At 44.7% G+C, this 27215-nt stretch overlaps 3 protein-coding genes across 3 annotated transcripts; 2 read left to right on the top strand and 1 right to left on the bottom strand.

Annotated features, from left to right (window-relative positions):
• Window positions 1-1007: 1007 nt before the first annotated feature.
• On the bottom strand, window positions 1008-6834 carry LOC132083280 (acidic mammalian chitinase-like). Its single transcript, XM_059487906.1, has 11 exons — window positions 6751-6834; window positions 6100-6129; window positions 5344-5545; window positions 4977-5033; window positions 4707-4872; window positions 4470-4594; window positions 4214-4337; window positions 3921-4106; window positions 2810-2929; window positions 2587-2728; window positions 1008-1338 (listed from the first exon to the last, which is right to left on the bottom strand). Exons 1-11 carry the CDS (start codon window positions 6773-6775, stop codon window positions 1091-1093), a joined length of 1425 nt encoding a protein of 474 aa, XP_059343889.1. The 5' UTR covers window positions 6776-6834; the 3' UTR covers window positions 1008-1090.
• A 2858-nt stretch (window positions 6835-9692) lies between these two features.
• Window positions 9693-13981, top strand: LOC132083290 (acidic mammalian chitinase-like). Its single transcript, XM_059487917.1, has 11 exons — window positions 9693-9728; window positions 10337-10366; window positions 10972-11173; window positions 11449-11505; window positions 11609-11774; window positions 11887-12011; window positions 12275-12380; window positions 12455-12640; window positions 12819-12938; window positions 13020-13161; window positions 13827-13981. Exons 1-10 carry the CDS (start codon window positions 9704-9706, stop codon window positions 13152-13154), a joined length of 1152 nt encoding a protein of 383 aa, XP_059343900.1. The 5' UTR covers window positions 9693-9703; the 3' UTR covers window positions 13155-13161; window positions 13827-13981.
• A 2469-nt stretch (window positions 13982-16450) lies between these two features.
• CIMAP3 (ciliary microtubule associated protein 3) lies at window positions 16451-27041 on the top strand. The gene is made up of 6 exons (XM_059487731.1): window positions 16451-16484; window positions 17871-18013; window positions 20013-20111; window positions 21808-21947; window positions 24341-24467; window positions 26973-27041. Exons 1-6 carry the CDS (start codon window positions 16460-16462, stop codon window positions 27039-27041), a joined length of 603 nt encoding a protein of 200 aa, XP_059343714.1. The 5' UTR covers window positions 16451-16459.
• Window positions 27042-27215: the final 174 nt, after the last annotated feature.

Below are 27215 nucleotides of genomic sequence, written 5' to 3'. Positions count from 1 at the left end.
TATACTAATTTTCTATGTCTATTTCTATTTATATTTTTATGTATACTTTTATTTCTATGTGTATTTTCTATGTGTATTTCTGTGTATATTTACATTTATATTTATATTTATTTCTACTTATATTTATACTAATATTTCTATGTCTGTTTCTATTTATATTTTTATGTATACTTCTATTTCTATGTATATTTCTATTTCTATCAATATCTACATCTACATCCACATCTATATCTATATCTGTATTTATGGGTATAGGTATTGATGTGTTTATCTATACAATTTATGTTCTTATGTTTATGTCTATGTTTATTTCTACTTATATTTATACTAATTTTCTATGTCTATTTCTATTTATATTTTTATGTATACTTCTATTTCTATGTGTATTTCTATGTGTATATTTATATTATATTTATATTTATATTTATTTATATTTATATTTATATTTATATTTATATTTATATTTATATTTATATTTATATTTATATTTATATTTATCCACTGAGCTGGTGGGACTCAGAGAGAGAGGAGCTTTCCTGCCTGTCCCAAACAGGAAGAATGGCCTGTGGTGGAATGGGATGAACTTTAAGGTCCCTTCTAACCCAGCCCACGCTGGGATTCCGTGATTCCATGTCTCCCACAGGCTTTGAAACCCTGGAGAAACAAACTCTGCCTTTATCCTGTTTTTGGGGGTTTTTTACCTATCAAAGTGCTCTATTTCTATTAAAAAATGCTTAAAAAATTCCTCTTTGCCTCAGATATGGATTTGTGACAAAGATGAACAACAACTCAGCTTTCAGGCTTGCAGCCGCTTTTCTTCTCCGAATGTTGCCGGAAAATCTCTAAAAAACTCCTGGAAAATTCCCTCCACCACGGCCGGGAAGAAGAGCAGGCAACATTGACACCTGCTGTCGGGAATTTTAACAGCCACGCACTCCAGGATTCCCTGGGAGCCATGAAAATGCAAAAAAAAAAAAAAAAAAAAAATAGAGTTACAACAGAGAGGATTGCTCTGAGAAAGCTTTGTTTAATCATGATTATTGCACACAATGAAATCCGAGGGATGGACTGGCTGCGAAAGGGTTGGCAATCACTGGGGCCAGTTGCAGCAGGAGCAGGCGGGGTCGAAGACCAGCCCCTGCTCGCAGCTCTGCACGAAGGTCTGGCCGTTCAGGCAGCTGTAGAAGTTCCTCTTGTTGTTGGGGTCTGCGTAGATCCCGTTGGGTTTCCCGGCACAGAATCCAGAGCCGCCGGAGCCGCCAGAGCCGCCAGAGCCGCCGGAGGTGGTGGTGGGAGCCTCAGTGACGGGAGGAAGGGGCTTAGAGGGGGGAACGCAGTCTGGAATGCAAGAATTCAACCAGGAATAGGGTTATTTTAACGTTCCTGGTGTTTCATCCCACACCTACATAGGAAGCTCCTCCATAAAGAGCTGCTCCTTTTGCTGGTGGTGTTGGGAGACTCAAATGGGAGGAGGGGGAACAGAGTCTGGAATTTAAGCAGTAATGGGTTGGAAGTGTTTGATTCCTCCTCATCCTTCATAGGAAGGTTGGGAGTCTCCATGAAGGAGCTGCTCCTGTTGCTGATGGTGGGAACCTCAGTGATGGGAGGAAGGGGCTCAGAGGGGGGAACGCAGTCTGGAATGCGAGAATTCAACCAGGAATAGGGTTATTTTAACATTCCTGGTGTTTCATCCCTCTCACACCTACTTAGGAGGGTTGGGGGTCTCCATCAAGGAGCTGCTCCTGTTGCTGGTGGTGGTGTTGGGAGACTCAAATGGGAGGAGGGGGGGACAGAGTCTGGAATTTCGGCAGGAAAGGGTTGGAAGTGTTTGATTCCACCCCATCCTTCATAGGAATTTTGGGAGTCTCCATGAAGGAGCTGCTCCTGTTGCTGATGGTGGGAACCTCAAATGGGAGGAGGGAGAAACACAATCTGGAATTTAGGCAGGAAAGGGTTGAAAGTGTTTGATTCCACCCCATCCTTCATAGGAAGGTTGGGAGTCTCCATGAAGGAGCTGCTCCTGCTGCGGGTGGTGGTGGGAGCCTCAGTGATGGGAGGAAGGGGCTCAGAGGGGGGAACGCAGTCTGGAATTCAAGAATTCAACGAGGAAAAGGTTTATTTGAATGTTCCTGGTGTTTCATCCCTCCCACACCTCCATAAGAAGTCCTTCCATGAAGGAGCTGCTCCTGTTGCTGGTGGTGGGAGCCTCAAATGGGTGGGAGGAAGGGGAACAGAGTCTGGAATTTAGGCAGGAAGGGGTTGGAAGTGTTTGATTCCACCCCATCCTTCATAGGAATTTTGGGAGTCTCCATGAAGGAGCTGCTCCACAAGGAGCAGGTTTGTTTTAACGTTCCTGGTGTTTCATCCCTCCCACACCTCCATAGGAAGGTTGGGGGTCTCCATGAAGGAGCTGCTCCTGCTGCTGGTGGTGGGACCCTCAGTGATGGGAGGAAGGGGCTCAGATGGGGAACACAATCTGGAATTTGGGTGGGAAAAGGGTTGAAAATGTTTCATCCCTCCCACACCCCTGTAGGAATTTCGGGAATCTCCACCAAGGAGCTGCTCCTGCTCTCTGGAGCCACTCACCGCTGCTCTGCAGCCCCAGGCCCTTCTTCAGGCTGGAGATCAGGGGGTATTTGCCTTCCTTGCAGAAATCCCCAGTGAAGTCATCCATGTCCAGGGCCCACACCATGGCTCCTCCAAAGTTGTTCTTCTTCAGCCAGTCCACCTATGGGGAGGAAAGTCCTGGTGAGCGCCAGGAATTGATCCCACAGGAGAATCCAGCCCCATCCCAGCACTGCCCCCAGACCTTGAGGCCAAAGCTCTTGACGTTGTCGTAGCCGACCCATTCGCTGCCCTTGTAGGCGTAGGGGACATCCTGGGGTTCATCCCAAGCCTGGGTGGCTCCAGAGCTCAGGAGAGAGCAGATCTAAGGAGAAGGAAGCAGGAATGTTATCCACAAAAAGGGAAAAGCCCAGGCTCTGCCCTTGCCTTGGCTTCATCCTCTGGTTTTGTGCTGCCTCCCCATTCCCTGAGTGCACAACTCCCTCCTGGTGATTCCATGGAGAGCTCTGTGCCTGAGCCACGCAGAGAGCTCCATGGGAGCCTCCTGATCAATTCCTTCAAATGGGAGCTTCCTGATCAATTCCTTCAAATGAAACCTCCATGGGAGCTTCCTGATCAATTCCTTCAAATGGAAACTCCACAGGAGCTTCCTGATCAATTCCTTCAAATGAAACCTCCATGGGAGCCTCCTGATCAATTCCTTCAAATGGGAGCTTCCTGATCAATTCCTTCAAATGAAAACTCCACGGGAGCTTCCTGATCAATTCCTTCAAATGGAAACTCCACAGGAGCTTCCTGATCAATTCCTTCAAATGAAAACTCCACAAGAGCTTCCTGATCAATTCCTTCAAATGAAACCTCCATGGGAGCCTCCTGATCAATTCCTTCAAATGGAAACTCCATGGGAGCCTCCTGATCAATTCCTTCAAATGAAAACTCCACGGGAGCTTCCTGATCAGTTCCTTCAAATGGAAACTCCACGGGAGCTTCCTGATCAATTCCTTCAAATGAAACCTCCACAGGAGCTTCCTGATCAATTCCTTCAAATGGAAACTCCATGGGAGCCTCCTGATCAATTCCTTCAAATGGAAACTCCATGGGAGCCTCCTGATCAATTCCTTCAAATGGAAACTCCATGGGAGCCTCCTGATCAATTCCTTCAAATGGAAACTCCATGGGAGCCTCCTGATCAATTCCTTCAAATGAAAACTCCACGGGAGCTTCCTGATCAGTTCCTTCAAATGAAACCTCCATGGGACCCTCCTGATCAATTCCTTCAAATGGAAACTCCACGGGAGCTTCCTGACCAATTCCTTCAAATGATTTGAGCGAGGAATGTGATGGAACATCCCTACCTCGTAGTAAGCCAGAGTTCCAGCCTCCCTGGTGTAGGGTCCAGCGGGGCCAGGGCCGGATGCTGGAGCTCCAACGGAGGTGTCAGATGGGTTCTGCAGGGTGAAGCTCTTTCCATAGGTTGGGAATCCCACCAGGAGCTTCTCAGCTGGGGCACCATTGCTCTTCCAATAATTCATGGCGTATTCCTGCAAGAAACCATTCCCTCTCAGATCTTTGCTAGGATTTGAAGGATGAATTCCTCGAAATCTCACCCAGGATCTGGGAGCTGTGGGTGTCCCAAAGAAGCACTCACGACGTTGAAGTATTTGTAGTCGCCGCTGTCGGCAGGGCCAGCGAACAGGGGGCTGTTCTCTCCAGTGTTCCTCTCCCAGGAGCCGTGGAAGTCGTAGGTCATGACATGGATGTAATCCAGGTACCTGCAGGGAGAGGGACTCTGTGCTCACCCGAGGGCCTGCAGCTGCCATCACCCCACCCTCAGGGGCTCTTTCACCTCATCACTCTCAGGAAATCTCTCAAATCCCACCAGGGACCCCAGGCTGGTCACTCACTTGCCAATCTCAGCAATCTCGTAGCCGGCCTGGATGGTGGAGAGTCCAGCAGCCACAGCAGCAGTGACCATGAGCCGGGGCCTGTTGCTCTGCTTGGCTTCCTGCTCGAAGGCTGCCACCATTTCCTGAGGGACCCAAGGCACAGCGATCACCTGGGGGCTCTCAGGGCTGAGGCTTTGCAGCCGCCCAGGGCTCAGAGGCAGAGCTGTGGCCAGCAGGGCCTGGAGCCAAGCCCACCTTAACCAGGACGGTGAAGAGGGACTTGTCCTGGGCAGGGCTGCCCCTGGAGCCGGGGTATTCCCAGTCCAGGTCCAGCCCGTCGAACTGATACTGGCGCAGGAATTTGATGACGGAGTTGATGAAGGTCTGGCGGTTCTGGGGCGTGGAGACCATGGTGGAGAACCTGGGCAAGCAGAGCAGGAGAGAGGTGGGGTTCCCATGGAGCCCCTTCCCCTTCTCATTTTGTTCCTACATTGCCATTTAGGGCTGGAAATGGTTTGAACTCACTTGGCTGTGCCGAAATTCCATCCTCCAATGGCCAGCAGGGTCTTCAGGTCTTTGTTCCTGCAGGGCAAGAGGCAGGAACCTGAGTTATTGTATGTCATAAAATCATAGAATGGATGTCCACAGCACCCCTGAGCTGCTAGCCCCATGCTCAGAGGATGGGGCTGTCCCCATGTCCTGCCTTGGCTGTGTCTCTGTCCTTCTTCACTCAGCATCCTTGTCACCAAAAAGGACAGGGAGGGAGCAGAGAAGGGCACAGGATGGCACGGGAGGGAGCAGAGAAGGGCACAGGATGGCACAGGAGGGAGCAGAGAAGGGCACAGGATGGCACGGGAGGGAGCAGAGCCCTGCTGGGGCTCCCAGCACTCACTGGTTCTTGAGGCCATTGAAGGACTTGTAGAGGGTCTCGTCGTTCCACTCGTAGGTGGTGATCTCGTTGTTGTTCATGCCGGCGAAGGCGTAGATCAGGTGGTTGCACAGGCAAGGGTCGACATTTTCAGGGGTGAACTTGCCCAGGCCAGGCCTGTACTGGGCCCAGTTGGTGAAGTAACAGGTCAGCACATAGGCAGTGCCTGTGGGGAGACAGCGGCCATGGAGGGGCTGCAGTGCCTGGGCACGGCATCCCCCGCTCATTCTAGACTGCAGGGCAAGATCTGTTCTGTTGTCATCTGCGTGGCAGCTGGCTTTTGTCAAGTGGGCAGTTTGCCTTATCTCCACCCTCGAGAGGGGACACCTGCTGATAACAGCTATTGAATGTCACTGCATGGCTGATAAGAACTACAGCATCCCACTGGGAGATGCTCTGCCCAGAAAGAGGAGCCAAGCATTGCTAACCAAATATAATCTGGAGATTCTGGAACACCAGCACAGCTTCTCCACTGGATTTACCAGAGGAGCAGCAGCTGCCTCTTCTTCCACTGGTTCTGACTCTGTTGGTGTTGTTCTAGTGTACCGCACTATTTATATTATCCTTTTGTTTCCTTCCCTATTAATAGAACTGTTATTTCCTCTCCCATATTTTTTACCTGACAGCCCCTTAATTTAAAATTTATAGTAAATTAGAGGGGTGGGGAGGGTTCACATCCCCCATTTCAGGCGAGGCTCCTGCCTTCCTCAGGGCACCTACCGAGCTGGGCGTTCAGCAGCAGGGCCAGACCTGCAGGGCACAAGGAAACAACAACACACGGTCACTGCTGGGCCTGGGCAATGCAAACCCTGCAGCAAGGCTCTGCTCACAAGCTCAGGCACAAGAGTTTCGCTCAAGTTTCTCCATGCACTTCATTTCTCCAATGATTTCAGGTAAAAGCACCAAAAAGAACCCAAACAGATGCGAAAGGAATCGTTGAGCTTTTAGATTGAAGTCTAAAAGCACATTTCCATTGCAGCCTGCAATAAACTATGTCCATGCTCAGGCAGAAGAGTTTCACTAAAATTTCACCAAGCACTTCATTTCTCCAGTGATTCCATGAAAAAGCACCAAAAAGAACCCACACAGATGCCAAAGGAATCATTTGGATTTCAGGTTTATATCTAAAAGCACATTTCCATTGCAGCCTGCAGTGAGCTCTGTCCATGCTCAAAGCAGAGCAGATCCCCAGCCCCAGCAGCGCTAAAGAAGAGAAATTTCCCTCCCCAAAGGAAATTGAGAAATCTCTGACAGAAAAGAGAGAGAGCAGCGTTTTCATGCCTCCAGCCCCCGGGCAGGCAGCAGAGCAGCAGTGCCAGAGCCCCCAGCCCTGCTCAGGAGGGCACAGAGCTCCAGCCCAGCAGCACTCACCGGTGAGCAGAGTGAGCTTGGCCATCCTGGACCAGACTGATGTGCTCGGGCTCTCTCCCTCTTTTATACCCTGCTCCTCTCTGCTGCCACCGTGGGACCCACAGCGATGGACAAACATTACGCAACTTGGCAGGGAGCAGTGTCACCAAACCTGTCACCAGCACAATGGGCCCGGGCTCTCCAGCTGCAGGGGTCACTGCCGTGGGGCTGTGCCACGTCCTGGAGCTGCGAGGGCAGATAAAGAGCGGGATTAGATTGTGGGGTTGTTCAAATGTTGTTCTAACAGCAGCTCTGTGTCCCCCGGTGGCTGCAGGGGTGACCTTGTGCGGTCCTCGAGCCCTTCCCAGGGGCTGGCACTGCCCAAGCCCAGCCTGGGTGTCCCTGGTGGCAGCGGCCCCAGGCAGGGCTGAGCGGGGCTCTGGCTCCAGCCCGGGCACTGCTGGGGGCTCTGCGCTCACCTGGGCTGTGGGACAGAGGGACCCTGGGGCTCTGAGCTCACCTGGGCTGTGGGACAGAGGGACCCTGGGGCTCTGAGCTCACCTGAGCTGTGGGACAGAGGGACCCTGGGGCTCTGAGCTCACCTGGGCTGTGGGACAGAGGGACCCTGGGGCTCTGAGCTCACCTGGGCTGTGGGACAGAGGGACCCTGGGGCTCTGAGCTCACCTGGGCTGTGGGACAGAGGGACCCTGGGGCTCTGAGCTCACCTGGGCTGTGGGACAGAGGGACCCTGGGGCTCTGAGCTCACCTGGGCTCTCCTCTGGCAAACAGAGGAAGGTTCTTTATTTCTTGGAGGGTAAACTCCACAAGGCACTCTCCGGAGTATGAACCCAGTTTATTTTCCTCTCAACTTTGTCCCCTCATTTTCCCGCTCATCTCTTTCACAAACTGAGACACCCCTGTGTTGCTGAGCATTCCCTTTTTTCCCTAAGTGAAGCTCCATCAGCTGAATGCCTCAAAATATCCTTTCCACATTTGATCTTCTGTCCCAATGGAGACTCCAAGCTCCCTCCCTGTGTGAGGAGCCTGGGGACTGGATTTCTTCCCTTTTCCCAACTCAGGAATGGGGACACGGCTCTGTCCCTGCACTGGGAGGTTTAATTCCCTGTGGGGTGACATGAAGGTGACTTTCCAGGAGGTCACCCAGCCTTGGATGACTGGAAACCTGGAAAACAATCTGGTATCAGATGCTGGCTGATCTGCAGATTAAAATGTGCCAACCTGAGCCTTGGTATTTGCTGCAGGCACGGGGTGGGACACAGCTGATAACAGGACAACATCCTCAAGGAGTATTTTTCCAATGTTTTTCTTGGTTGATAAAGACAAATTCAGCTGGGATAGGTCTGGAAAATCCTGCCCTCAGTGACCTCTGGAGCATTTTCAGCTCTGTTACCCAGGGAAGGTGTTTGGGTATAGACACGAGAGCATTTGGGGCAGGATCAAGGACACTGATTTGTTTTCATGTGGGGGTAACAAATCAGGAGTTTTCCTTCAGGACTTATCCTGCCCTTCTGTTCTAACAAAGGTGTTTTGCTGTGGGTTCCATTGGAGTGCTGGGAAGTAACGAAGGGCACAAGAATTGGTCCTTGCTGAAAGAATTCCAATTAGAAAGAGCAGACAGGGACCTTCCATCTATTCCAGTGTTGGGTTGCAGAGAGATTTCACCACTCTGGTTTTTCCAGCTGCATCTTCCCGGTAAAACTCTCATCCTGCCCATTCCATTGGCTGCTGGGAACACCAACACTGGAATTACCAAAACAGAGGTGTGGCACAAGGCTTGCTGCAAACGAAGTGAATCAGAATCAGCTTCTGCTGCGTTGTCCTCCCACTTGTTCTTGTGACCATGGGTGTCAGGAGATTAGGGAAAGAAGATGACAAAAACAACGCTTCTTACAGAAGAATTTTGCTTTATCAGGTGGAGAATGACTCAGTAAAAACCAATGTGGTTTTTCTTTAGTAATGGGACTCCTCATGTCTGCTTCCAGAGGAGACCCCACCTCACCTGGGTGGGCAAGACACAGCTCAGAGCACCAAGGTCCCTCTGTCCGACAGAGGGAAAAGGGAAGAAATCCAGTCCCCAGGCTCCTCACACAGGGAGGGAGCTTGGAGTCTCCATTGGGACAGAAGATCAAATGTGGAAAGGATATTTTGAGGCATTCAGCTGATGGAGCTTCACTTAGGGAAAAAAGGGAATGCTCAGCAACACAGGGGTGTCTCAGTTTGTGAAAGAGATGAGCGGGAAAATGAGGGGACAAATTTGAGAGGAAAATTAACTGGGTTCATACTCCGGAGAGTGCCTTGTGGAGTTTACCCTCCAAGAAATAAAGAACCTTCCTCTGTTTGCCAGAGGAGAGCCCAGGTGAGCTCAGAGCCCCAGGGTCCCTCTGTCCCACAGCCCAGGTGAGCTCAGAGCCCCAGGGTCCCTCTGTCCCACAGCCCAGGTGAGCTCAGAGCCCCAGGGTCCCTCTGTCCCACAGCTCAGGTGAGCTCAGAGCCCCAGGGTCCCTCTGTCCCACAGCCCAGGTGAGCGCAGAGCCCCCAGCAGTGCCCGGGCTGGAGCCAGAGCCCCGCTCAGCCCTGCCTGGGGCCGCTGCCACCAGGGACACCCAGGCTGGGCTTGGGCAGTGCCAGCCCCTGGGAAGGGCTCAGGGACAGCACAAGGTCACCCCTGCAGCCACCGGGGGACACAGAGCTGCTGTTAGAACAACATTTGAACAACCCCACAATCTAATCCCGCTCTTTATCTGCCCTCGCAGCTCCAGGACGTGGCACAGCCCCACGGCAGTGACCCCTGCAGCTGGAGAGCCGGGGCCCATTGTGCTGGTGACAGGTTTGGTGACACTGCTCCCTGCCAAGTTGCGTAATGTTTGTCCATCGCTGTGGGTCCCACGCTGGCAGCAGAGAGGAGCAGGGTATAAAAGAGGGAGAGAGCCCGAGCACATCAGTCTGGTCCAGGATGGCCAAGCTCACTCTGCTCACCGGTGAGTGCTGCTGGGCTGGAGCTCTGTGCCCTCCTGAGCAGGGCTGGGGGCTCTGGCACTGCTGCTCTGCTGCCTGCCCGGGGGCTGGAGGCATGAAAACGCTGCTCTCTCTCTTTTCTGTCAGAGATTTCTCAATTTCCTTTGGGGAGGGAAATTTCTCTTCTTTAACGCTGCTGGGGCTGGGGATCTGCTCTGCTTTGAGCATGGACAGAGCTCACTGCAGGCTGCAATGGAAATGTGCTTTTAGATATAAACCTGAAATCCAAATGATTCCTTTGGCATCTGTGTGGGTTCTTTTTGGTGCTTTTTCATGGAATCACTGGAGAAATTAAGTGCTTGGTGAAATTTTAGTGAAACTCTTCTGCCTGAGCATGGACATAGTTCATTGCAGGCTGCAATGGAAATGTGCTTTTAGACTTCAATCTCAAAGCTCAACGATTCCTTTCGCATCTGTTTGGGTTCTTTTTGGTGCTTTTACCTGAAATCATTGGAGAAATGCAGTGCTTGGTGAAATGTTAGCCAAACTCTTGTGCCTGAGCCTTGCTGCAGGGTTTGCATTGCCCAGGCCCAGCAGTGACCGTGTGTTGTTGTTTCCTTGTGCCCTGCAGGTCTGGCCCTGCTGCTGAACGCCCAGCTCGGTAGGTGCCCTGAGGAAGGCAGGAGCCTCGCCTGAAATGGGGGATGTGAACCCTCCCCACCCCTCTAATTTACTATAAATTTTAAATTAAGGGGCTGTCAGGTAAAAAATATGGGAGAGGAAATAACAGTTCTTTCATAGGGAAAGGAAATAAAAGGATAATATAAATAGTGCGGTGCACTAGAACAACACCGACAGAGTCAGAACCAGTGGAACAAGAGGGAGCTGCTGCTCCTCTGGTAAATCCAGTGGAGAAGCTGTGCTGGTGTTGCAGAATCTCCAGATTATATCTGGGTGGCAATGCTTGGCTCCTCTTTCTGGGCAGAGCAGCTCCCAGTGGGATGTTGTAGTCCTTATCAGTCAGGCAGTGTAGCTCTTATCAATCAATAGCTGTTATCAGCAGATGTCTGTCCATAGTGAGAAGTGATTGTGGGAGAGATAAGGCAAACTGCCTGCTTGCCAAAAGCCAGCTGCCACCCAGATGACAACAGAACAGATCTTGCCCTGCAGTCTGGCACAGGAGCTGTGCCCACAGTGGGGATGCCGTGCCCAGGGCCGGGCCATGCCAGGCACTGCAGCCCCTCCATGGCCGCTGTCTCCCCGCAGGCACTGCCTATGTGCTGACCTGTTACTTCACCAACTGGGCCCAGTACAGGCCTGGGGAGGGGAGGTACACCCCCGAGAACATCGACCCCAACCTGTGCAACCACCTGATCTACGCCTTCGCCGGCATGAACAACAACGAGATCACCACCTACGAGTGGAACGACGAGACCCTCTACAAGTCCTTCAATGGCCTCAAGAACCAGTGAGTGCTGGGAGCCCCAGCAGGGCTCTGCTCCCTCCCGTGCCCTTCTCTGCTCCCTCCTGTGCCATCCTGTGCCCTTCTCTGCTCCCTCCCTGTCCTTTTTGGTGACAAGGATGCTGAGTGAAGAAGGACAGAGACACGGCCAAGGCAGGACATGGGGACAGCCCCATCCTCTGAGCATGGGGGCAGTGGCTCTTGGCCTTTCCCACAAAAGTGACCCAGGCTGCACTGACCAAACCCTTGGGGTCACTCCAGTTCCTGTCCCTTTCTTGCAGGAACCGCAACCTGAAGACCCTGCTGGCCATTGGAGGATGGAATTTCGGCACACAGAAGTGAGTCCAACCAGCTATTTCCAATTATGACTCCTGGGAGAGGGAGGGAAAGCAGGAAGAGGTTGGATTCCAACCTCACCTCTCTCCTGCTCTGCTTGCCCAGGTTCTCCACCATGGTCTCCACGCCCCAGAACCGCCAGACCTTCATCAACTCCGTGGTCAGGTTCCTGCGCCAGTATCAGTTCGACGGGCTGGACCTGGACTGGGAATACCCCGGCTCCAGGGGCAGCCCTGCCCAGGACAAGTCCCTCTTCACCGTCCTGGTTAAGGTGGGCTTGGCTCCAGGCCCTGCTGGCCACAGCTCTGCCTCTGAGCCCTGGGCGGCTGCAAAGCCTCAGCCCTGAGAGCCCCCAGGTGATCGCTGTGCCTTGGGTCCCTCAGGAAATGGTGGCAGCCTTCGAGCAGGAAGCCAAGCAGAGCAACAGGCCCCGGCTCATGGTCACTGCTGCTGTGGCTGGAGGACTTTCCACCATCCAGGCTGGCTACGAGATTGCTGAGCTGGGCAAGTGAGTGACAAACCTGGGGTCCCTGCTGGTCCTGGGGTGGGTTCCCTGGGTGGGAAATAACAGTTCTTTAATAGCGAAGGAAATAAAAGGATAAAATAAACAATGTAGTAAACTAAAACAACACTGACAGAGTCAGAACTCAACCTGACACCCTGTGGACAGGCAGTGAAAGCCCCTGAGGGTTTCCCAAGTTCAGGGGCTGTGGGGTGATGGCAGCCCCAGCTCCGGGCCCTCAGGTGAGGACAGAGCCCTGCTCCCCACAGGTACCTGGATTACATCCACGTCATGACCTACGACTTCCACGGGCCCTGGGACGGCTCCACGGGCGAGAACAGCCCCCTGTTCAGCAGCGGCAGCACCCTCAGTGTTGTGAGTGCCTTTGGGGCCTCCGGCCCGGGGCTCCCCGTGCCACAGCACAGCCTGAACCCTGCTGCCTTTTCCAGGAATACGCCATGAACTACTGGAAGAACAACGGCGCCCCAGCCCAGAAGCTGCTGGTGGGATTCCCAACATATGGAAAGAGCTTCACCCTGCAGAACCCATCCAACACGGCCATCGGTGCCCCCAGCTCCGGGCCTGGCCCTGCAGGGCCCTACACCGGGGAGGCCGGGCTCCTGGCTTACTACGAGGTGTGTGAGGGACTCATGGCGGCCTGCAAGGGCAGCCCTGACACTGCTGGCACTTCCAGCACGAAATTCCTAACCTGGCTCATGTTCCCACTGCTCTTTCTTGCACATCTGCACCTTCCTGAGCACCCAGGTTTGGGTTACTAACCTGGCTGACATTCCCACTGTTCTTTCTCCTTAGATCTGCACCTTCCTGAGCTCTGGAGCCACCCAGGCTTGGGATGCGCCTCAGGATGTCCCCTACACCTACAAGGGCAGCGAATGGGTCGGCTACGACAACGAGAGGAGCTTTGGCCTCAAGGTCTGGGGGCAGTGCTGGGATGGGGCTGGATTCTCCTGTGGGATCAATTCCTGGCGCTCACTGAGATTTTCCTCCCCCCAGGTGGACTGGCTGAAGAAGAACAACTTTGGAGGGGCCATGGTGTGGACCATCGACCTGGATGACTTCACTGGCAACTTCTGCCACCAGGGCAAATACCCCCTGATCTCCACGCTGAAGAGGGGCCTGGGGCTGTGAGCGTGCTGTGAGTGACAGGGAGGGACATGGAACACGGGCTGTGTGCCCCAAAGGACACAGAGGGGTGGGCAAGGGGGCATTGCAAACATCGTCCCTTCCCCAGTGTGAAAAACGATACTCACTTCCAAAAAAGTTTTATTAAAGTTTGCTTCCGAAAAAGGTTTATTAAAATATTAAATTTTACCATGTTTATATATTAAATGTTATTAATATTATATTTATTAAATTATTAAATATTAGTTCCAAAAAAAGGTTTATTAAAACTTTATCAAAAATATAACAGAAGACTGAATAGAGAAAATTTAAAGGATTTTTTTCCATGGCATGTGCTTGTTTACACAATGGAGGTTTTGCCTTTTAACCCTTTAGCCCTTCCCAAAGTTTTGTCTATTGACTCCTTCTTCCCTATCCAGTGGTGGAGTTTCACTTCCTTAATTCTTAATTGGAAATCAGCTGTTGCCATAGTAACAACCCCACCCTCCCAAATGTCCCAACAGGCCACCCCATAATAACAACACAAGGAGAGGATAAAACATAACTATAAATCTATAAAACTTCTCCTAAGAGATATACATGATATTTACTTTAATTTAATTGATATTTAATTTGTGAGAGTCAGCCATGGCATTACTCATGTGTCACACCAAGGAAAATTCTGCTTTCTTTTCACAGCACAGTCCTCACGTCCCTGCAGCTGCTGGAGGTGCAGGAGGAGCTGCAGTGACAGATCCTGATCCCAATCCTGATCCTGATCCAGCCCAAAGATCCCTCTGATCCCATTGCACACAATGACAATGATTCAATAAACCTTCACCCAAAACCAACAACTTCCTGGTTCCACTCGTTTCTTCTTTTGTGTTTTGTCACTTCCTGATACTCTCAGGATGTTGGTGTGAAAAACAGGCTCAGTCTCCAGTGGAAATGTAAACAGTTCAGTGAAGGATAGCGGGAGACAAGGACCATAGAGCAAAGGTGTGAAAAACACATTCACTCTCCTGTGGAAAAGTTTAAAAGGAAAATAAAGGACAATAGGGCACAAGGACCATAGAGCAAAGTGTGAAACAGTGAAAAACACCTGTGAAAAACTGTGAAAATGTAAAAGTTTAATAAAGGACAACAGGAGAGCAAAGATGTGAAAAACACTTTCACTCTCCTGTGAAAATTAAGAAGTTCAATAAAGGACAATGGGAAACAAGGACAAACGTTATGGGGTCAGCCAAGAGCACCCTGTTATCCTCGGGGATTCCCCTTAAATACCTCTTAGTTAAATCATTCTGTTGAATATTCATAGTTTTTATGCATATCAATAAACTAATTTACATATTCAGGAGCTATTTCACATGGCCCCTCCTTGCTCTGCCTTTTTAGAGCCTGTGTTTCCTGGCTGTGCTTTTGGGCTGTTATCCCATCCAAGCGGGCATTTTAACACAAAATTCATTATTCACTATTTCACTACTATGTCCAAGCTTAACTAACAACAGAAATAAAAACCATATTTTTATAACAAAGTTACTTTAACACCACACATATAAAATCCATTTTAATACTTGCAAAAAGCCAATATTACAGTGTGTCTGTAACACATATCAGCTATTTCACTGCTATGTCTAAGCTTAATTAACAATTGAAATAAAAAATTTATCTTCATAACAAAATTAACATCACACATATAGAATCCATTTAAATATTAGCGAAAAGCCAATATTATGTATCTGTAACACATACTTATAGCATCTATTTCACTACTATGTCTAAGTTGAAGTAACAACAGAAATGAAACCTACATTTTTATAGCAAAGTTACTTTAACACCACACATATAAAATCCATTTAAATATTAGCAAAAAGTCAATATTATGTATCTATAACACATACTTATCTCTTTCACTACTACGTCCAAGCTTAATTAACAACACAAATGAAAATTATATTTTTATAACAAAGTTACTTTAACACCACACATATAGAATCCATTTAAATATTAGCAAAAAGCCAACATTATGTATCTATAACGCATAGTTATGTATTTCACTACTAAGTTTAAGTAACAACAGAAATGAAACCTGTATTTTTATAACAAAGTTACTTCAAAATCATACATACGAAATCCACTTTAATGTTAGCAAGAAGCCAATATTATAATACGTATCTATAACACATATCAGCCATTTCACTACTAAGTTTAATTAACAACCAAAATAAAAACTGTCTTTATAACAAAGTTACTTTAACTCCACACATATAGAATCCATTTAAATATTAGCAAAAAGCGAATATTATGTATCTATTACGCATAGTTATGTATTTCACTACTAAGTTTAAGTAACAACAGCAATGATAACTATCTTTTTATAACAAAGTTACTTTAGTATCACACATATAGAATCCATTTAAATATTAGCGAAAAGCCAATATTATGTATCTATAACACATACTTATAGCATCTATTTCACTACTATGTCTAAGTTGAAGTAACAACAGAAATGAAACCTACATTTTTATAGCAAAGTTACTTTAACACCACACATATAGAATCCATTTAAATATTAGCGAAAAGCCAATATTATGTATCTATAACACATACTTATCTCTTTCACTACTACGTCTAAGCTTAATTAACAACACAAATGAAAACCATATTTTTATAGCAAAGTTACTTTAACACCACACATATAAAATCCATATAAATATTAGCAAAAAGCCAATATTATGCATCTATAACACATACTTATATCATCTCTTTCACTACTACGTCCAAGCTTAATTAACAACACAAATGAAAACCATATTTTTATAGCAAAGTTACTTTAACACCACACATATAAAATCCATATAAATATTAGCAAAAAGCCAATATTATGCATCTATAACACATACTTATATCATCTCTTTCACTACTACGTCCAAGCTTAATTAACAACACAAATGAAAACCATATTTTTATAGCAAAGTTACTTTAACGCCACGCATATAAAATCCCTTTTAACACCTGCAAAAAGCCGCCATTCCAATGTGTATCTCGGGCAGGTTTTGGCCTCCCTCCCAGCCGGCATTTCTCGCTGCCCCTCCCTGGCAGTGCCAGGGGAACCGGGGCAGAGCCGCTGTCACACCGCCAGCGCTGTGACCTCACAAGGCAGAGCTGCTCCCGGAGCCCGCCCGGCCCGTTCCCGAGGGAAATGCCCAATCCCGGCTTTTCCCCGGCCCCCCGATGCCCAATCCCGGCTTTTTCCCGGCCCCCTGATGCCCAATCCCCGCTTTGCCCCGGCTCCCCGGTGCCCATAACACCCGCAGCTGTGCCAGGCCGGGATGGCAGCGAGGCAGGAGCCCAGAGGTGAGAGCTGGCCCAGGCAGGGGCACCTGGAGGGGCTGGCATTGCTTCTCCTTCATCCCCCATCCCACCATCAGCTGCTCCAGGAGCTTCCCAGATCCCAGTTCCCTGCTCAGAATGGGATGGGGAAAATCCGCCCTGTCAGGAAAATTAATCCACAAACATCAGAGGTTTGTGGCCAAAAGAAGAAAAATCCGCCCTGTCAGGAAAATTAATCCACAAACATCAGAGGTTTGTGGCCAAAATGGAGACAGAGGAGTTGTTTTGCTTTATTCCAATAAAAGGAGAGGCCATGGGGTGTTCACCTGGGGTCTCCAACTTTTGGAGGATGCAGCCTCCTTTATATCCCAATTTTCCTCTCTCTTTCCCCATTTCTGAGGTACCTGAGAGGTTCAGACTTCCCAAAACACCTGACACCAAAGATTCCCCTCTAATGTACAACCCTCCCTTTTCATTTTTAATTCTTATGGAATTTAGGGTTTTCTCCCATTGTTTATTTCAACTTTCAATATCCAATTTAATTTATCAGCAAACCTACAGCTTATTTATAAAGGTAAATATCTTTTTTTCCCATTCATCAAGAATGGGAATGGGTTGAATCCAATCCATGGTTGGATTTCCATCCATGGGAATCCTTCCCATAATTTCTTTTCTCTCTCGGTGCTGGTTTTACCTACCAGCAGACCCACAGTTTGTTTGGAAAGACAAATTACTTTTGAAAAATAAATCTGTTTGAAAAGACAAATCCCTCATTCCTCTCAGCCCCTCGTGGCTTTGAAGAAGGGTCTGAGAGGAACGAGGCAGAGGCAAAGGGGAGACCCCTCCCAAATATCCAGGGCAAAGACAAATCTGTCGTTCTTTGTGAAAAACAAATCCATTTTCTTGTGAAAAACAAATCTGTTTGGAAAAACAAATCTGTTTGGAAAAACAAATCTGTCCTTGCTTGTGAAAAATAAATCGGGGATGACAAATCCCTCATTCCTCTCAGCCCCTCGTGGCTTTGAAGAAGGGTCTGAGAGGAACGAGGCAGAGGGAAGGGCAGACCCCTCTTAAATATCCATGGCAAAGACAAATCTGTCGTTCTTTGCGAAAAACAAATCCATTTTCTTGTGAAAAACAAATCTGTTTGGAAAAACAAATCTGTCACTGGTTGTGAAAAACAAGTCCATTTTCCTGTGAAAAACAAATCTTTTTGGAAAGACAAGTCCCTCATTCCTCTCAGCCCCTCGTGGCTTTGAGGCAAAGAGCAAATCCCTCCCAAATACCCCAGGGCAGGGGGATTAAGGCAGAAGGCAGCTCATGGTTACCTTTTTTTTCTCTTTTTTTTTTTTTTTTTCTCTTTATTTTTTTTTCTTGTTTCTCTGGCATTTCCCTGTGCCTGTCCCCCAGCTATGTCCAAGCTCATCTCCTTTGGGACCACTCAGGACCGGAAAATGTTCCCCTCCAGCTTTGCCCCGGACAGGCTGGGCATCGAGGTGCTGGGCGTGAGGGGCAGCCCCTTGCTGGGGCCAGGCTCCTACCTGGGGCCGGAGGTGAGCTCCTCCTGCCTTCTGGGGTTTTTAGACAAGTTACGGGGTCGCTCCTGCCCTGAAAACCCGCTGGGAGATGCCCCACATCCTCCTGGGAAAAGGAATCGTCTCCTTTGCTTCAGGCTCTGCAGTTGTGAGAAATTGAGGGGAATTATTAGGAATAATTTGCTGCTCAGATAATTCCGCCGCTGCGGGATGTCCCACATCCCCCTGGAAAAAGGAATTTTTGTCTCCTTTCCTAACCAGTCCTTGAGGATCTGCAATAGTGAGAAATTGAGGGAATTATAAGGAGTAAGTTTAATAGGAAAAGTATCTGCTTTTCATGCTGCGCTCCTGCCCTGAAAACCCACTGCAGGATGGAAAAAGGAATTATCTCCTTTCCCAACCAGTCCTTGAGGATCTGGAACAGTCAGAAATTAAGGGAATCATTAGGAATAAGTTTATTAGGAGTAGTACCATGCAGTCCTCCCTGAAAACCTGCTGGAAGATGTCCCAAATCCTCCTGGAGAAAAGGAATTGTCTCCTTTGCTTCAGGCTCTGCAGTAGTGAGAAATTAAGAAATTCCTAAATTATTAGGAATAAATTTATTAGGAATAGAATCTGCTTTTCATGCTGCACTACTGCCCATTAAAACCCACTGCAAGGTGCCTCACGTCCACCTGGAAAAAGGAATTATCTCTTTTCCCCACCAATCCTTGAGGTTCTGTAATAGTCAGAAATTAGGGGAATTATTAGGAATAAGTTTAATTGGAATAGTACCATGAAATCCTCCCTGCAAACCTGCTGGAACATGTCCCAAATCCTCCTGGAAAAAGGAATTGTCTCCTTTGCTTCAGGCTCTGAAGTAGTGAGAAATTAAGGGAATTATTAGGAATAAGTTTAATTGGAATAGTTCCATGCAGTCCTCCCTGAAAACCTGCTGCAGGACGGAAAAAGGAAATTTTCCTGGAAAAAGGAATTATTTCCTTTCCCAATTGATCCTTGAGGTTCTGGAATAGTCAGAAATAAAGGGAACTGTTAGGATTAACTCTATTAGGTTAATTTGCTGCTCAGATAATTCTGCTCTGCAAACCCACTGCAAGGTGTCCCAAATCCTCCTGGAAAAAGGAATTTTCTCCTTTCCCAACCAATCCTTGAGGTTCTGGAATAGTGAGAAATTAAGGGAACAAAATAAGGAAATAATTAGAAATAGTCAGAAATTAATAGAATAATTAGGAATAAGTTTAATTGGAATAGTACCATGAAATCCTCCCTGCAAACCTGCTGGACCATGTCCCAGATCCTCCTGGAAAAAGGAATTTTCTCCTTTCCCACCCGATCCTTGATGTTCTGGAATAGTCAGAAATTAAGGGAATAATTAAAGGAACAAAATAAGGAAATAATTAGGAATGGTCAGAAATTAAGGGAATAATTAGGAATAAGTTTATTAGGAGTAGTACCATGTAGTCCTCCCTGCAAATCCACTGCAAGTTGTCCAAATCCTCCTGGAAAAAGGAATTTTCTCCTTTCCCAGCCAATCCTTGATGTTCAGAATAGTCAGAAATTAAGGGAGTAATTAAGGGAATAAAAATAAGGAAATAATTAGGAATGATCAGAAATTAAGGGAATAATAATAGGAGCAGTATCATGCACTCCTGCCCTGCAAACCCACTGCAGGATGGAAAAAGGAAATTTTCCTGGAAAAAGGAATTACCTCCTTTCCCAACCAATCCTCGAGGTTCTGGAATAGTCAGAAATTAAATGAATTATTAGGAATAACTTTGATAGGAGTAGTATCTGCTGCTCGTTTAAACCCACTGCAGGATGGAAACAGGAAATTTTCCTGGAAAAAATGAATTATCTCCTTTCCCAACCAATCCTCGAGGTTCTGGAATAGACAGAAATTAAAGGAATAATTAGGAATAACCCTATTAGGAATAACATTTGCTGCTCAGCTGACTCTGCCCTGCCAAGGATGGTTTTGAATAACGTCAAATAAATTATTTTGGGTCTCAAATTGCAGAACAACGTCCTGCAATCCTCCTGGAGCACCCGGCCCATGAGCGCCCTGGGCTACGTGATGGGAGCCAGGACGGCCCCGAGATTCCAGCAGAGGGCCCGGGTGAGGGGAAAGCCAAAAAGAGGGAAAACCAGGAAAAAAATACAGGGGAAAAGCAGAAAAAATACAGGGGAAAAGCAGAAAAAATACAGGGGAAAAGCAGAGAAAAATACAGGGGAAAAGCAGAAAAAAATACAGAGGAAAAGCAGAAAAAAAAATACAGGGGAAAAGCAGAAAAAATACAGGGGAAAAGCAGAAAAAAATACAGAGGAAAAGCAGAAAAAATACAGGGGAAAAGCAGCAAAAAAAAAAGGGAGAAAAGCGGCCGAAAAGAGGTGAAAAGCAGCCAAAAAAAGCGGGGAAAAGCAGCCAAAATATTCCCCAGCCTGGCTGTGCCATGCCCTGGGTGCTGCCACAGGAATGTGGAATTTCGGGTGGGAATGTGGTGGAATTTTGGGCGGGAATATTGAACTTTGGGTAGAAATATTGGAATTTTGGGTGGGAATGTTGGAATTTTGGGTGGGAATGTTGGAATTTTGGCTGGGAATATGGTGGAATTTTGGTGGCAATGTGGAATTTCAGGTGGGAACGTGGAATTGTGGGTGTGAATCTGCAGTTTTGGGGCAGGAAGGTGGAATTTTTATGGGCACGTGGAATTTTGGATGGCAATGTGCAATTTTGGGGGTGAATGTAGAATTTTAGGTGGGAATGAGGTGGAATTTTGGGAGGGAATGAGGTGGAATTTCGGGAGGGAATGGGGTGGAATTTCGGGAGGGAATGAAGTTGAATTTTGGGTGGGAATAAGGTGGAATTTTAGGTGGGAATGAGGTGGAATTTTGGGAGGGAATGAGGTGGAATTTCAGGTGGGAATGAGGTGGAATTTCGGGTGGGAATGTGGTGGAATTTCGGGAGGGAATGATGTGGAATTTTAGGTGGGAATGAGGTGGAATTTTAGATGGGAATGAGGTGGAATTTTGAGAGGGAATGAGATGGAATTTCGGGTGGGAATGTGGTGGAATTTTGGGAGGGAATGAGGTGGAATTTTGGATGGCAATGAAGTGGAATTTTGGGAGGGAATTTCGGTGGAATTCCGGGAGGAAATGAGGTGGAATTTTGGGTGGGAATGAGGTGGAATTTTGGGTGGGAATGAGGTGGAATTTTGGGTGGGAATGAGGTGAAATTTTGGGAGGGAATTTCGGTGGAATTCTGGGAGGAATAAGGTGGAATTTTAGATGGGAATGAGGTGGAATTTTGAATGGCAATGAGGTGGAATTTCGGGTGGGAATGAGGTGGAATTTCAGGAGGGAATGAGATTGAATTTTGGATGGGAATGAGGTGGAATTTTGGGAGGGAATTTCAGTGGAATTCTGGGAGGGAATGAGGTGGAATTTTGGGAGGGAATTTCAGTGGAATTTCGGGAGGGAATGAGGTGGAATTTTAGGTGGGAATGAGGTGGAATTTCAGGAGGGAATGAGATTGAATTTTGGGTGGGAATGAGGTGGAATTTTGGGAGGGAATTTAGGTGGAATTCCGGGAGGAATGAGGTGGAATTTTGGATGGAAATGAGATGGAATTTCAGGAGGGAATGAGACTGAATTTTGGATGGGAATGAGGTGGAATTCCGGGTGGGAATGAGGTGGAATTTTGGATGGGAATGAAGTGGAATTTTGGAGGTGAATTCTCCCTGAACTCCTCTGGTTTTTGGCCTCTTTTCCCCTGGTTTTTGGCTGATTTTCCCAGTTTTTGGCCGCTTTCCCAGACCGTGACCCCCGGCCCCGCCGCCTACGGGCCCTTCCCGGCTGAGCCCCGCCCGGCCCGGCCCGGCCCGGCCCCGGTCCCGTTCAGCTCCAGCAGCCCCCGGTTCCCCACCCGCCTGCGGGACCGGGACCGCTACCCCGGGTAAGGAAAACCCTTTGTAAAATAGAAAATAAAAAAAAAAAAAAAAAAAAAAAAAAAAAAAAAAAAAAAAAAAAAAAAAAAAAAAAAAAAATTAAATTAAATTAAATTAAATTAAAAAATATAAAATATAAAATAAAAATAAAAACATATAATATAATATGATATGATATGATATGATATGATATGATATGATATAATATAATATAATATAATATAATATAGTATAATATGATATAATATAATATAATATAATATAATATAATATAATATAATATAATATAATATAATATATAATACAATATAATATATAATACAATATATATAATTCATATAATATAATATATGATATTATATTATATAGTATAATATAATATGATATAATATAATATAATATAATATAATATAATATAATATATATAATACAATATATAATACAATATAATTATATTATATTATATTATATTATATTATATTATATTATATTATATTATATTATAATAAAATATATTATAATATATATAATATAATATATATAATATAATATAATATAATATAATATAATATAATATAATATAATATAATATATAAAATATAAGATAAAATAAAGTAATTTTAAAAAATTTTATAAAGAGGTTTTGTCTCCAAAAAAGATGTTTTTTAGCTCCCAAAATAAATTTTTTGTGTCCCAAAAAAGAAGATTTTTTATCTCTGAAAAGAAAATTTTTATGTCCCAAAAATAAGACTTTTTATCTCTGAAAAGAAGTTTTTCTATCTCCAAAAAATAAGCTTTTTATCTCAAAAAATATTGGTTAATATTGGAATATTTTTGTTAATATTGGGATATTTTTATTAATATTAGAATATTTTGGTTAACATTGGAATATTTAGGTTAATATTGCAAATTTTTTTTGTTAACATTGGGACATTTTTGATGATACCGGGACATTTTGATTAACACTGGAATATTCTGGTTAATATTGGAATATTTAGGTTAATATTGGGACATTTTGGATAACACTGCAATATTTTGATTTACACTGGGATATTTTATTTAATATTTTGGCTAACATTGGAACATTGTGATTAACATTGGAATATTTAGCTTAACATTGGAATATTTAGGTTAATATTGGGACATTTTGGATCACACTGGGATATTTTGGATTACACTGGGATATTTTATTTAATATTTAGGTTAACATTGGGACATTTTGGATAACACTGGGATATTTTGATTTACACTGGGATATTTTATTTAATATTTTGGCTAACATTCAAACATTGTGATTAACATTGGAATATTTAGCTTAATATTGGAATTTTTTTTGTTAACATTGGGACATTTTTGATGATACCGGGACATTTTGATTAACACTGGAATATTCTGGTTAATATTGGAATATTTAGGTTAATATTGGGACATTTTGGATAACACTGGGATATTTTGATTTACACTGGGATATTTTATTTAATATTTTGGCTAACATTGGAACATTGTGATTAACATTGGAATATTTAGCTTAACATTGGAATATTTAGGTTAATATTGGAACATTTTGGATCACACTGGGATATTTTGGATTACACTGGGATATTTTATTTAATATTTAGGTTAACATTGGGACATTTTGGATAACACTGGGATATTTTGATTTACATTGGGATATTTTATTTAATATTTAGGTTAACATTGGGACATTTTGGATAACACTGGGATATTTTGATTTACACTGGGATATTTTATTTAATATTTTGGCTAACATTCAAACATTGTGATTAACATTGGAATATTTAGCTTAATATTGGAATTTTTTTTGTTAACATTGGGACATTTTTGATGATACCGGGACATTTTGATTAACACTGGAATATTCTGGTTAATATTGGAATATTTAGGTTAATATTGGGACATTTTGGATAACACTGCGATATTTTGATTTACACTGGGATATTTTATTTAATATTTTGGTTAACATTGGAACATTGTGATTAACATTAGAATATTTAGATTAACATTGGAATATTTAGGTTAATATTGGAACATTTTGGATAACACTGGGATATTTTGGATTACACTGGGATATTTTATTTAATATTTAGGTTAACATTGGGACATTTTGGATAACACTGGGATATTTTGATTCACACTGGGATATTTTATTTAACATTTTGGTTAACATCGGAACACTGCGATTAACATCAGAATATTTCGCTTAACACTGGAATATTTTGGATATTAGAATATTTTGGACAACATTCAAATATTTTGCTCATCGCTGGGACACTTTGGCCCAACACCGGGACGTTTCAATTCAACCAAACCAGCCCGAAAATGCAGATAAAATTTATTTAAATTTATTTATTTAAATAAACAAACAATTGCTGCTCCCCAGGCCTGGCTCCTACGACATCCGGGAGCCCCAAACCAAAAAGGTCTCGTGGCCCTCCCGGTTCGGGGCTCCCAACGGGGCAGCGCTGCCGCAGCCGGTGCAGAGGATGGTGAAGATGCAGGTGCAGAAGGTGAGGAAGGCCCAGAGGCAGGAAATTCCCTTTTTTCCTCCATATTTTCACTTTTTTGTTGTCCTTTCCCGCTCCTGAGACAGAAAATTCCCTTTTTTCCTCCATATTTTCACTCTTTTGTTGTCCTTTCCCGCTCCTGAGACAGGAAATTCCCTTTTTTCTCCATATTTTATTTTTTGTTTTCATTTCCTGCTCCTGACCCAGGAAATTCCCTTTTTTCCTCCATATTTTCCCTTTTTTGTTGTCCTTTCCCGCTCCTGACACAGGAAATTCCCTTTTTTCCTCCATATTTTCACTTTTTTGTTGCCCTTTCCCGCTCCTGAGACAGAAAATTCCCTTTTTTCCTCCATATTTTCACTCTTTTGTTGTCCTTTCCCGCTCCTGAGACAGGAAATTCCCTTTTTTCCTCCATATTTTCACTTTTTGTTTTCATTTCCTGCTCCTGAGACAGGAAATTCCCTTTTTTCTCCATATTTTATTTTTTGTTTTCATTTCCTGCTCCTGAGACAGAAAATTCCCTTTTTTCCTCCATATTTTCACTTTTTTGTTGTCCTTTCCCGCTCCTGAGACAGGAAATTCCCTTTTTTCCTCCATATTTCCACTGGTTTATTTTCATTTCCTGCTCCTGAGACAGAAAATTCCATTTTTTCCTCCATATTTTCCCTTTTTTGTTGTCCTTTCCTACTCCTGACCCAGGAAATTCCCTTTTTTCCTCCATATTTTCACTTTTTTGTTGTCCTTTCCTGCTCCTGACACAGGAAATTCCCTTTTTTCCTCCATATTTTCACTTTTTTGTTTAATTTCCTACTCCTGACACAGGAAATTCCCTTTTTTCTCCATATTTTCCCTTTTTTGTTGTCCTTTCCTGCTCCTGACACAGGAAATTCCCTTTTTCCTCCATATTTTCACTTTTTTGTTGTCCTTTCCTGCTCCTGACACAGGAAATTCCCTTTTTTCCTCCATATTTTCACTTTTTGTTTTCATTTCCCGCTCCTGACACAGGAAATTCCCTTTTTTCCTCCATATTTTCACTGTTTTGTTTCATTTCCCGCTCCTGACACAGGAAATTCCCTTTTTTCCTCCATATTTCCACTGGTTTATTTTCATTTCCTGCTCCTGAGACAGAAAATTCCATTTTTTCCTCCATATTTTCCCTTTTTTGTTGTCCTTTCCTGCTCCTGAGACAGGAAATTCCCCTTTTCCTCCATATTTTCACTTTTTTGTTTCATTTCCTGCTCCTGACACAGGAAATTCCTTTTTTCCTCCATATTTTCATTTTTTGTTGTCCTTTCCTGCTCCTGAGACAGGAAATTTCCTTTTTGGACTTCCCATTTTCACTTTTTTCCTGTTGGGGCAGCTGTTTCCTCCCAAACCTTTCATTTCTGTATTTCCAAACCCAACCATTAAATTAAATTAAATTACATTTTTTTCTTGTCCTCCCCTGCTTTTGAGAGAGGAAATTTCCAAACCCAATCGTTAATTTAAATTAAATTACATTTTTTCTTGTCCTCTCCTGCTTTTGAGAGAGGAAATTTCCTTTTCACTTCCCATTTTCACCATTTTATTGTTCTTTCCTGCTTCTGAGACAAGAAATTTCCTTTTCACTCCATATTTTCACTATTTAATTCTCCTCTCCTGCTTTTGAAATTTTCCTTTTTTTCACTTCCCATTTTCACCATTTTATTCTCCTCTCCTGCTTTTGAGAGAGGAAATTTCCAAACCCAATCGTTAATTTAAATTAAATTACATTTTTTTCTTGTCCTCTCCTGCTTTTGAGAGAGGAAATTTCCAAACCCAATCGTTAATTTAAATTAAATTACATTTTTTTCTTGTCCTCTCCTGCTTTTGAGAGGGAATTTCCTTTCCACTCCATATTTTTGCTATTTTATTGTTCTTTCTTGCTTCTGAGACAAGAAATTTCCTTTTAAATTCGTATTTTCTCCATTTTATACTCCTTTCCTACCCCAGTGCTTCTGAGAGAGGAAATTCCCCAATTTCCTTTTCACTCCATATTTTCGCCATTTTATTTCCCTTTCCTGCTTCTGAGACAGAAAATTTCCTTTTTATTCCCCATTTCCTCCGCCATTTTTTTTTTTATCCTTCCCTACCTCAAAGCTTCTGGGACAAAAATTCCCTTTCAATTCCCATTTTCCACAATTTTGTTTTTTCCTATTTCTTGCGAGAGAAAATTTCCTTTTTTTCCTTCACATTTCCTCAATTTTTTTGTTATTTTCCCCTGCCCAAGAGCACAAAACACAAAGTGATTTTTCTCTCAATCAATCCCTGTTTGCAAAACCCCCCCAAAAAAATCCCCTTTTAATCAGAATTTTCTCCAATTTCCACCCCCAAAATGAGCAGAGTGGGGCCTCCAGTGCCTCGTGGGGCTAAACTGGTACAAAAATCTCATTTAAATCCCAATTTTGGGTCTCACCCTTTCATTTCCTGGCACATTTTTCGTTGTTTTTAATGGAAAATTTGGTTTTTTTTTGGTTTTTTTTTTTTTAGATGACTGTGGATAAAAATTTCCAGAAAAACCAGGGCAGGGAGGCGTACCTGAAGCTGCACCACGGCTGAGGAAAAAATATCAAAAATATCTTTATTTGGAGACATCACTGCAGCTCCAGGCTGAATAAATCAAGTATTTTAAATGGTTTTTAATGTTTTTAATGGTTTTTAATGTTTTTAATGGTTTTTAATGTTTTTAATGCTTTTTAATGTTTTTAATGCTTTTTAATGGTTTTAATTTGC

The sequence above is a fragment of the Ammospiza nelsoni genome, chromosome 23 (genome assembly GCF_027579445.1).
Source record: "Ammospiza nelsoni isolate bAmmNel1 chromosome 23, bAmmNel1.pri, whole genome shotgun sequence".
NCBI lineage: Eukaryota > Metazoa > Chordata > Aves > Passeriformes > Passerellidae > Ammospiza > Ammospiza nelsoni.
Note: the sequence above shows the minus strand (reverse complement) of the source record. Positions and strands in the feature narration are given on the sequence as shown.

Excerpts from the sequence above, each read along its gene's own strand:
- LOC132083280 (XM_059487906.1), bottom strand. The coding sequence starts at position 6,775 with ATGGCCAAGCTCACTCTGCTCACCG. Across the intron at positions 4,873-4,976 it reads TGGAATTTCGGCACAGCCAA|GTTCTCCACCATGGTCTCCA; the intron begins GTGAGTTCAAAC and ends CTGCTTGCCCAG. Across the intron at positions 4,107-4,213 it reads ACTACAAATACTTCAACGTC|GAATACGCCATGAATTATTG; the intron begins GTGAGTGCTTCT and ends GGTTTCTTGCAG.
- LOC132083290 (XM_059487917.1), top strand. The coding sequence starts at position 9,704 with ATGGCCAAGCTCACTCTGCTCACCG. Across the intron at positions 12,012-12,274 it reads GAGATTGCTGAGCTGGGCAA|GTACCTGGATTACATCCACG; the intron begins GTGAGTGACAAA and ends TGCTCCCCACAG. Across the intron at positions 12,641-12,818 it reads GGCTCCTGGCTTACTACGAG|ATCTGCACCTTCCTGAGCTC; the intron begins GTGTGTGAGGGA and ends CTTTCTCCTTAG.
- CIMAP3 (XM_059487731.1), top strand. The coding sequence starts at position 16,460 with ATGGCAGCGAGGCAGGAGCCCAGAG. Across the intron at positions 16,485-17,870 it reads AGCGAGGCAGGAGCCCAGAG|CTATGTCCAAGCTCATCTCC; the intron begins GTGAGAGCTGGC and ends CCTGTCCCCCAG. Across the intron at positions 21,948-24,340 it reads GACCGGGACCGCTACCCCGG|GCCTGGCTCCTACGACATCC; the intron begins GTAAGGAAAACC and ends GCTGCTCCCCAG.